The 11928-nt window shown below is 34.3% G+C and overlaps 1 protein-coding gene across 1 annotated transcript; it reads right to left on the bottom strand.

Annotated features, from left to right (window-relative positions):
• Positions 10170 to 11579, bottom strand: LOC104720577 (TBC1 domain family member 5 homolog A-like). The gene has a single exon (XM_010438465.1). The coding sequence runs from the start codon at positions 11577 to 11579 to the stop codon at positions 10170 to 10172; it is 1410 nt and encodes a 469-aa protein (XP_010436767.1).

The raw sequence follows: 11928 nt of genomic DNA, 5'->3' as shown, positions 1-11928 counted from the left end.
TCATAGTTACCCAAGAGGAATTTAGCCAATGTGCTACAACGGATTGTTTGTTAAACAAAGAATATATATTACATATATACATCAGTTTAATTTCCTTTATGAAACTAAAGAACAACTTTGAGGATTTAAACCCAAAATTTTAGTCTTCAAAGAGAATTTAGTCAATTTGCTGCAGTGGATTGCTTATAAACAATAAATTTATCTACTACATATATAAGTTTCATTTACGAAACAAAAACAAACAAAAATTAAGCAAAAGATTTCCGATGATGGGCTTTGAACCCTAAATTTCATAGTCCAAAGAAGAATTTAGCCAATGTGCTACACCAAATTGTATGTTAAACAAAGAATATTTATTACACATATACATCAGTTTAATTTCCTTTATGAAACTAAAGAACAACTTTGAGGATTTGAACCCAAAATTTTAGTTTTCAAAGAGAATTAAGTCAATGTGCTACAAGGGATTGTTTAAATATACTACATATATAAGTTTCCTTTCTTAAACAAAAAAACAAAAATTCGCTGCTGGAAATAAAACCTAGAATTTAAATCTTCAAAGAGAAATTTTGCCAGTGCACTACAAAAGATTTCCGTTGCCAGGATTTGAACCCGGAATTTCATAATTTCCAAAGAGGAATTTAGCCAATGTGCTACAACGGATTGTTTGTTAAACAAAAAATATATATTACACATATACATCAGTTTAATTTCCTTTATGAAACTAAAGAACAACTTCGAGGATTTAAACCCAAAATTTTAGTCTTCAAAGAGAATGTAGTCAATGTGCTACAGTGGAGAAAATATTTCTGCTGCCAAGATTTGAACCCGGAATTTCATAGTTTCCAAAGAAGAATTTAGCCAATGCGCTACAACGAATTTTTTGTTAAAAAAAGAATCCCCTATATATTAAAAGAGAAGCATTTTGGAGAAAAAGCTGATGTGTCGTCGCTAAAGAGCGCCATAGCCAATTTATTATTCACCCTTAGTATTCCATAAAATTACATAAAACTGCCACTGACTATATATAAATTTTTTTTTGTCAATTGCCACTGCTCTTCAATTTATTTATATACACAACATTTTGCTCCTATAAATTCTAAAATTGGTGAATATTATTAAAAAATTGATAAATATTACCCTACATATTTTCAAAATTAAATTAAGTTCACTATGTATTGTAATATAATAATATGACTATATTATGAGATGTAAAAAATATATATATTGAAAATCATATTTTCAGAAATATAAATAATGTTACCTTTATAATAATTTTATAAAGCTCTAATAGTGAAAGAATAGAAGATCATTTGAAACTGTCTCAATGTTTATTCTTTTGCTAAAAACAATAACTGTATTTGCCCAAAAGAACATATGATCACCAATTGAAATGACATGAATATATACTTTAATTTGGATAACTAAGTAGTTAAACATTATATATAAATATGTAATTATAGTGTTTTTATAGAAAACTTAAAATTTAGAAAATCCAGTTCAATAAAAATGAAAACAAGTAATAATATTATACCAATAGCTAAGATATATAGGGATCTAATGACCAATAAAAATTTATTAAATCCAGTGATATAATATTGTAACTAAGACCAATTATATAAGGGATTTAATGACCAATTATAGTCTTCCCCCTCACGAAACAATTTTATAATTTTATATCTCCATCAATTACAAGCACATATATTACTTTAAAAAAATAAAAATATCCAAATTAATAGAATTCTCCTTAATAAAATACCTTCTGGTATCTCTTATATAAAATACTTTATATCCCATTTTCTTATTTACCCTTCTTACACTATATTATTTTCATGAAATTGTCATTAATATAACTAAGGAATATTACATTCAATAATTGAAGGAAATCTATATTATTAACTGGGGAATACACTTAAGGGTTAAAAAAAATCATATCAAATATCGATGTCACCAAACTGACCCAATTTACATATTAGGAAGAAAAAAAACATTAAACAACAGATTTATTATATTTTAGGAAATCATTCAAATTAGTTCCATAATAATCAGGTTATGAGAATCATGTATGACAAAAACGGGACGAGAATTTTCAGAACAAGAATTTCAAGTAGAACATATGCGTACATACTATTTACTCATGTAAATTACAAGGAATGGGTTTTTTTGGGTCAAAAAAAATAAATGTTGCAATCAGACATATTAGACGGGTCTGATAGCTTCACAATTATGTTTTTAATAAAATTATGAAAAATAACTTCACACGTACGTGCGGGTCCGAACCTAGTATATATTACACATATACATCAGTTTAATTTATTTTATGAAACTAAAGAACGACTTCGAGGATTTAAACCCAAAATTATAGTCTTCAAAGAGAATTAAGTCAATGTGCTACAGTGGATTGTTTATAAACAATAAATATATAATACTACATACATAAGTTTCCTTTATGAAACAAAAAAAACAAAAATTCGCTGCTGGAACTAGAATTTAAGTCTTCAAAGAGAAATTTGGCCAGTGCACTACAAAATATTTCCGCTGCCGGGATTTGAACCCATAATTTTATAGTTTTCAAAGAGGAATTTAGCGAATGTCCTACAACGGATTGTTTGTCAAACAAAGAATATATATTCCACATATACATCAGTTTAATTTCCTTTGTGAAACTAAAGAACAACTTTAAGGATTTAAACCCATAATTTTAGTCTTCAAAGAGAATTTAGTCAATGTGCTATAGTGGATTGTTTATAATCATTTAAGCTAGGACGTAAAAAATTATGCATACCTCTTTGTCCATAAGATTCCTTGGTAAGATCCTAACCCATGAAAGCAAGCGAAATGGAAGCAAATTACACAACTATGTAATTATTAAAGCAGTGAAGAGCAAGAAACTAAAGAGGTCATAGAATTGGGCATACCCTACCTAGTACATGTCCTCCAGCTTTATGAACAACTTGTGGGACAAAACCCATGAGACCAATGATTCCTCCTCCATACACAAGATTCAATCTCCTCGTCACCTGTTTCACAAAACAGAGGAAAGATCAGTTGACATCAATATCGTTATCTATACTATTAAAAGGGAAGCATTTTTAATAAGTAGACATAGAATTTGAGATTATTATAATGAAATGCCACTGAAAACAGAATAAGTATATATAGAATTCATGTAGCCAAACAGATTGATAATAATTATACTAGCCAAACAAATATTAAATGATAATAACACATAATAATCGGAAACAATTAAGACCTACTATAAAATCGGAAACAATTAAGACCTACTATAAAATCTAAATAAACCAACCCACAAAATTAGCGTAGAAAATTTAAACAACTAATTAAAACTAATTAGCACTTAATTTATAAGGGAAGTTCATAATATAATCTTAGCAACTTAATCTAGAAAAATCTCGGAAATTAATATCAAAATCTCGAAAAAATCAATTAAACATAGATAATAAAGAAATCAGAATCAAATATATCCCAATAATTTATAACTAATTGACAATTAAAAATCAAAACAGTCACACAGTATACCATTTTAATAACAAACTAATTGATTGTTTCTTAAAATATCTACCAATATAACAAATGTTTTTCCTTTATCAATCACAGTTGTAAATATATTTCTGAAAATTTAGAATTATTTATTTTCCTAACCTACTAACCATTCTGAGTAATTTTAGGAACCATAACTATTAAGAAAAATATATTTTTAACTATGAAAGATTTTCTATAACCCTAAATGACAGCTTATTTGTTTTTTTATAAATATTGCTTCTATTGACAAGCCGATCTGAAACGACCCGACCCGTTTTTTTAAAAAAAAATACTATATATATAATTAAGCATCTCATACTACTTAATTAAATCAACCCAAACCACAAAACATCATTTAAACCAACCATAACCATCTTACACAGCGGAAACGTACAAACAATACCAAACCAATATATCCTTAATACAATAACATTCCTAACCATTCTATCCAACAACCTATCATAACTCTAACCAAGGTTCCAACACATAACCATAAATAGCCAACAACACACAAATGAGACCCTAGATCATCCTCCTCCTCATCGCCTTGATTCCACGTTCACACTTGCCTTTATCTGCACCGCAAACACAAATTGAGATGCATGAGTATTTAATAAACACTCAGTGAGGCCATCCTCCCATTTTACTGGGCTAAACACACAAGCAATTGAGATTCTATTATTAAAGCCAACAACCAAAACACAAACAACACAACAAACCAGGAAAACAAGACTCGGTTAAGTCTGGTGTCGACCGACACTAAGTCGGTTTCGACCGACGCTAATGCGTCACTGGTGTCGACCGACACTAGGTCGGTGTCGACCAACACTCAACCAACATGGTGTCGACCGACACCAACTAGTGTCGATCGACACCACCTTCGCAGAATCGATCTGCACGAAGCTGAACGACGAACCTCCGTTCCAAACCGCTTCGAAACCCTCACAAACTCTTCCAAACTTCTCAGGAACCTATGGGAACATGAAAACAACCAACCCACACAAGCAAAACACCAAAAACACAAAGAAACAGCCAAAACAACAGAGATCTCAGGCTTAGATCAGCTATTGTCAAGCACTCACCTCTTTTGCAGGAAGATTCTCACTCAACAACAACGAATCCAACACTTAGAAGCCTTCTCCTTCGTTTCTAACACAAGATCTTCACTCCACAGCAATAGGTCTCTCAAGAACAACAAATTATCTCACAAATCTCTCTCAAAAACGTTTTCTCCTTCTTCTCTCTGCTTCTCTGTCCAAAAATGGCTAAAAGGACGAAATAAGTCGAGTTCCCCTTTTAAACTCGAGTTTAGGGCTTCTCTTAAATCAACCACGCAAACCGGACGATTAAAATCGAACCAATCGAACCGTCAGCAAACGGTGTCGACTGACACCACATGTGGTGTCGATCGACACCCTAACCAAAATTCCAGAAATTGGTTCGCGGACGTTACACGATCACTCAGATTCATCGTTGTAGTTCTATTAAAATATTTTTTTTGGTGCTTTTTTTGTAGTGTTTTTTTGGTATTTATTTTTGTGGTGTTCTTTTGGATTATTTTCTTAAGCCTATGTTTTTCCACATTTTTTTTTTGTGGTTTATACATAGTGACATGTAAAGCCAAAATCCTAGGAAAAACTGTTACAATGTTTTCAATCAAAAAAACTTCAGAATACACAAGCTACACCGTACCTTTTGCACAACTCTACAAGTTTTATTTTTTTATTATAACTTATATATGTTATAATAGAATATAACGTTACTGTAGTGGCAACCCTCAAGTTTTCAATAATATATTATAAGGTCTGTTCGTTTCAACCCTCAAATTACAAGTGAGCGACTTAAAAGCAATGAATTCGGTAATTAGTGTCGCTAATACTAAACCAGAGACAGATTAAGAATGATTAAACGAACTGGCCCATAGTCTAATCAAAGTTTTGAAATTGCATGATTAAAAGACTTTTAAAAATGATTTACGATTGTAATGACTGTATTTTCTAAGGTAAAACAGGGAGGAGAAAAATCAAAGCACTTCTTGACGTGTAGTATACTTTACTTGTGATTGATTTTACTGTATTTAGAGTTATATAGATGAAAACAACATGTAATTATGTACTAGATTTATGCATCTATCTACAAATAGTATAAGATATATATATATATATATATATATATGCGTGATATAAAAGATAAATTGTTTTTAATATATTACATAAATTGTAACTTCACATATTTTGTTTTACATTTTAGGGGTAGATTATTTTTGATTGGAAGAGAAAAAAATCAAAAAGGTAATTTTGTTTTGTTGGTCGTAAAGACCAGCTAATTTTTTTGACCCGTTGGATCCTGGTCATATAAACTTGTGGATCTTTGTTTACAAATTACAAAATATTAATGAAAGTCGTTTTTAAAATTGTTCATAACTAATAAGATTATTAATATTGGTGATGTATATATGGAAACTTATTTAATTTTGGTAGTATATTATTTGATATTTCTAAAAGGACCATCTAATTTAATATTTATATAGAAAGAAACATGTAATTCAGAGAAAATATATTATCTAAACTATTTTGGATAAAATATGAGGATGAGAATTTTGGGTAACACGGATTCAAGCATGATAGATTCAGACATAACATTTACTTATGTGGATTACATGGGACGGGGGTTAATATAATTTAATCTATTGGAGGGCAGGCATAACAGACGAGGTTAATCTGCTTGAAAACTATATTAAAGTCATCCGGTTCATGAATTTATAGCTAATTGCTAATCTTTATCACAATCGATCTGGGTTCGTTATCATGTCGATCCAAAATTTATAGTGATAACAATATTATGAAAGCAACCCAATATAAGTTTATGTTCTAAATGTCATATCAAATAAATATATCTACCAATAAAACTTCGTACATATATGCAGTTCCGAATCTCTTACATATTTTCTTATTTGTTGGACTAGAATATAAGATCTCAAATATTAAAAATTTAAAATTATTATTGAATCCTTAGTTATGAGATAGAATATAAAATCTCAAATAGTTATATCTATACTATTAAAAGGGAAACATTATTCACTATGTAGGCATAAAGTTGGAGATTATTATATCAAATGCCATTACCAAATTGAACAAACAAAAAACAGAAGAAAGGTTAGATTTGTATTAAAAAAATATTGAAAAAGACGCAGACTCTATATAACCCGATCCGACAATTCGTGGGTTGAGAAGCATTTAATACATAGGATCCAAACACGTGTTGGGCTAATCTATACAAATCAGCCCAATAATAAATTACGTGTCCAATATATTGGACCTTTATTTTCTGTACTATTCATTATTCTTTAAATCAATAGTTAATTCATCAGTTCATAAATCATAAATCACGAGAATTATGGAAACGTATATTATGTGATTACGCAAGGTATCCAAACAGGTATTTATTAACTGAAAGTTAGCCTAATCATTCCTACAAATTAATTAAGAATGACAATTAAATTAGATTACTCTCCCAAATACGGCATATCAAAGATCTGTTAAACAAACGAATTCCCCATTACCGTAATTAGTGCACATGAATTTATAGGAATGATGTTTTCAAATTAAGAATTGATTATAAAGATTATTTGAAACCGAACTTATGCATTCTTAATGTGTATACTATTCCCCTAAATGTGTATACTATTCTCCCTATGATTTTTTAAGAGTTCAACAAAATAGAAAGTAGCATTAGTATAGGATGGAACATCCTTCCCTCTAGATTTAAATTACACCATCTTCGGTGGGAAAAAAAGAAAGAGATGAGGATGAATAATCATAAGGAAGAGTGTAGGGTTTAAGAACAATGTCACCTTGATGGAATGATGTTGTGTCGACTCTAGACGTTTAATGGTTGCCCAAAAATTGTCTAAAGTTTGGCTGTGGAATGAAAATGTGGTGACTAACCGTTTGTACTTCCTTTGGTTGCTTGTCATCGAGTATGAACTAAGCTAAGTTCATTCGGATTCTATTTGTTATATGTCTAAATGCATCCTCCTTGAAACAAAAACCTAAAACCATCAATAATAATGATAAAATAAAAATAGGAAAAGCATACCTAAATAAAATAATGGTGATGGTTGGTGGTTGGTGGTAGGATGGTGGTGGTTCGGGGTTGTCTCACGGTACACGAATGAACGGTCGCGGACAGCAGCAAATGGTGGGTATGGTATGCGGTATACAGGACATGGTACACGGTACATCGGACATGGTGCGCGGTAAATGGTACATATTACATGGTACATGGTACATATATAGTACGCGGACGCGGTACGTAAAACATGGCATTGGCTACGGTTGGTATGGCTGGTGGGGACTCTCGGCATCGATCACTCAAGGACGGTGATGATCCGTTGCCTTCGGCGTACGTCAGTGATAGCAGGTTTTTTCACCCAGGGTATCAATTCCCTAGGCAGGTATAGTACAAAGGGTTATCAATCCAAATGGTTGTTTATGCTAGAAGGAAGGATGCAATCAGAACAATGCAAGTCAAGCCAAGCAATTATGGGTTTTATCTAACAATCATAAAATAATAAAAGAAAAGAATATAAACAAAGAACCACACGACCTAAGCACTCGATCCAAGCATTCGAGTACAAGATCGGGTGGGGTGATCGAGTAAGCAAATGAAATATGAACAAATCGAGGGATTACTCGATGCAGGTTATCTTGTACCTGATCGGGTAAGAGATCGAGTGATGAATGAAAATGCAAGCAATTAAAATACGAAAGCTTCTAAGGATGGGGTAATCGAATCCTAAGTGTTCCTAACCAGTACAGATGCCTTACATGCCTCAAGCAAATATTTCCTAGACCGATCAAGAACACAAAATCATCTATCCCATTCCTAGAAACTTTACTTCACTACTCGGAAATCATAGCAAGAAACATAACAACAAATATGAAGGAAAATTGCATTATATTAAACGATAAAGTAGAGGGATAAGAGTACAAGAAAGAAATCTAAAGAAATGATTAAAAGTTGTGAAATAAAATCCAAAACAAAAGAAAAAAGTGTTTGAGTCGCTCAGTTCTCTCACAGAAGCTCTCGCTCTCTGGTTTGAGGGTCTGCGGCGTGCTCGTTTGCGAGGAAGGAGAGGAGGGGTTTATATATGGAAACCCCTTTGACCTAGCTTCCCAGACCTGCCCGATGGTCCAATCGATGGGGTACACGAGGATGAAGTCGGATTACTCCTTGGATAGATCTTCGGGTTGTTCTTCCGGCTCCTGGATCCTCCTCGATCGTGTTGGGGTTCGGACTTGTTCTTCCAGCTCGATGGCTCCTTCGGGTACATGCTCGGGTTTGTCCTAGTTTTTCCTAATTCTAGGCTCTTAAGCACCTATTTTCATCCAAAAAATGCAAATGCAAAAATGCAACACCCTAAATGGCCTAAAAGTGAATTCCTACAATTAATGACCTAAAAATGCTAGGTTAAGGGTATGAACAATGCAAAATATGGACAAAAAAAGAATGCTAAAAACATATAAACTAGAGAGTTATCAGTCGGTCACGTTGAACATGGCCGGTCAGTAGGTGGTACTTGCCAATAGTCATAGTGTGTTGCCAATCCATGGTATTTCTTCTTCTTCTTTTTGGCTTTTATGTTTTCTATTTTTCTGTTTTGTTTTTTTTTTGCTATAAACCTGAAACTAAAATGCAAAAATATTAAAAGTAAAAGAAAATAAATCCTAAAAATAAAAATTTACTAGACATGGGTTGCCTCCCACGAAGCGTGCTTGTTTAACGTCGTTGGCTCGACGTTAGCGGCCAAGTTAGGCTTGAGAAGAGTTAGCTTTGGGAATCAATGCTCCTTCAGCTCCTTTGATATCTTGATAGTCTGCTCCAGCTTCAATAACAAGTTGTCCTTTTGCAGAAGTTTCGAAAACTTTTGCATGAAGAAGAACTTCTTTAGTATGCCTTATCATCTCTTGGATCTGTTCCTTGCTCTCACTACTTAGCTCAGGAGGAACTATGATCTTGATCTTGGATATTTGAGGTGGCTTAGGCGGTTTAGGCGGCTTGGGTAGCAGGTTGTTGGTACTTGTGGATGCTCCTTGGTTTAATTGCTTCAGCTTGTTGATGTTAGGATCCATCGACTCTTCATGTAATGGGTTGGATGGCCACAGCTTCGACTTAGAGATAGTCGGATATGACTTCTTCTTGTTGATGTTAGCAAAGGTTGTCCTCTTTTGACTTGTGGTCTATGATTTCTCCAACAGTAGCTAGGAATGTTCTTCCTAAAATCAAAGGTCTCTTGGTATTTTCTTCCATCTCTAAGATGTGAAAATCGGTAGGGACTATACAATCTCCTAAGAAAAGTTGTAGGTCTCGAACTAATTCGTCGCGAACCTTTTGTGATGAGGCTCCAAAGACTAAACTGAGGTTGGATGGCGATATGTCTCGCAATCCTAGTGTATCAGGTACACTTCTTGACATAACATTAAAATTATAACCAGAATCACAAAGAGAGTTAGAGAATTCAATGCCTGTTATGGAGCATGAGCAAACAAAACGTCCTGGATCTTCATCTTTAGGTAGTCTCCTTAAGGGGTAGTGGCTTGCGGTTTCTTCATAAAATGGACATGTCATGCGAATAACATCTTCATGAGAGTCAAAGAGTGGTACCATAGGCTTGGCTTCACGGTAGGTGAGGCTGGTACGGCTGAGATAGCATTGCAATATCCTTTAGGATTCTCTTCGGGTTTTCCCAGAAGTACACCAACTTGGCGTGGGACGGCATTAGCGGTTTGAGCAACTTGAGTTTCAAGCTTCTTGACATGGATAGAAATGCTTTCAAACTTCCCATTCAGTTCAGTATAGATGTTATCCATCCTTGAGTTGATCTCTCTTGATTGCTTTTGAAAAGCAACAAGGAGTTCTTGCATCTTTATATCGACGTAGGCATCAGCTTGAGAGGTAGGCGCCTGGGCTGGTCCGGATTGGAAAGGTGGCTTGTTGTTGTTGAATTGAGCTTCTGGCTGAAAGTTGTTGTTGTTTCCACCGAAATTATTGCCTTGAAAGCGGTTAGCTTGCTGAGGATAATTCTGATCTTGGGAATTCTCCACATTTGGGCTCCTATAAGAAAGATTAGAAGTATTTCTAAAATTGTTGTTGAAGTTGTTGTTGTACCCTCGGTTTTGGTAGTATCCTTGAGCACCAACATAGTTGACTTCTTCTTCTTGGTCATAAGAATCTTCTTGGAAAGGCTCCATGTTTCCATTGTTAATAGTCTCACAAGATTTTACTCCACGTTGTTGGTTCCTTAGAAGTTGGTTCATCATGTTGTTAAGATCAGCAATCTCCTTAGCATCGGAATTGCTAGAACGGATGGTTCTATCAAAATCGGTACAAGTGTTGCTACTACTTGCGGCAAGGTTGTCGATGAGAGCTCGTCCTTCTTGAACAGTATTCGAAGTAAAATATCCATTGCTGGCCGTGTCGAGTGAAAGTTGATACTTAGGGTGTAGTCCTCTATAGAAACTACTTAAGAGGTTACCTTGAGCAAAACCATGATGGAGGCAGTTATGTTCATAGTCCTTGAAATGTTCCCATGCTTCATACAAAAATTTGACCAGTCCTTGTTGAAAACTTTGCAGCTTGTTGCGAAGAGAGTTGGATCTCGAATTTGTGTAGAAGTGGTTGAGAAAGGCTGACTTGCATCCTTCCCAACTAGTAATCAATCCAGGAGGTAGAGACTTTAACCATCTATGAGCCTTGTCAGCTAGAAAGAAAGGAAAAAGCTTACACTTCAAGTAATCTTCGGGAATTCCATTGGTTCTTGCTGTAGAGCAGATTTCTTCAAAAAGATCAATGTGGTACATCGGTTGTTCAGTAGTAAGGCCATGGAACTGATTTTGTTTAACCAAGCCAATAATTTGAGGTTCAATCTCGTAATCACGTCTAGGAGGATGAGTGATTCGGATAGCAGCACGGTCTTGAACAAATTGGTTAGGAGCATCATAGTCGGCGATGGTGAGGAGAAGTGAAGCAATCATGAGGAGAAAGCAAAGGAGTTAAGGCTGGAGAAACAAAGTCCGGAGTCCCACTCGACTGCCCACTCGACCAGAAAACTCGACCGTGTGCTGAGAGTGACTCGACCGAGTGGAAGGAACACAAGAAAACCCAACTCGACCGGTCACTCGACCGAGCACCGGGTAGAGTTGGCCGAGCCGCCTGGCTATTTTGTCCTTTAGCATTTTTAGGGATTTCCCTCCTTTTTCCTATTTAAGGACCTTGAACCTGCAGCCACAAGGGGGCAGCTTTTTAGATATTCTCAAACCTAGTATTTTACCCTTTTGGGAATTTATGCTTTTTGCACTTTTATTTTCTTAGATCTTGTACCTC

This window comes from Camelina sativa, chromosome 10 (assembly GCF_000633955.1).
Source record: "Camelina sativa cultivar DH55 chromosome 10, Cs, whole genome shotgun sequence".
NCBI classification, from domain to species: Eukaryota; Viridiplantae; Streptophyta; class Magnoliopsida; order Brassicales; family Brassicaceae; genus Camelina; species Camelina sativa.
The sequence above is the reverse complement of the archived record's forward strand: the minus strand, read 5'-3'. Positions and strand labels throughout refer to the sequence as shown.

Bases quoted from the DNA above. Each gene is read 5' to 3' on its own strand.
- LOC104720577 (XM_010438465.1), bottom strand. From the start codon at position 11,579: ATGATTGCTTCACTTCTCCTCACCATCGCCGACTATGATGCTCCTAAC.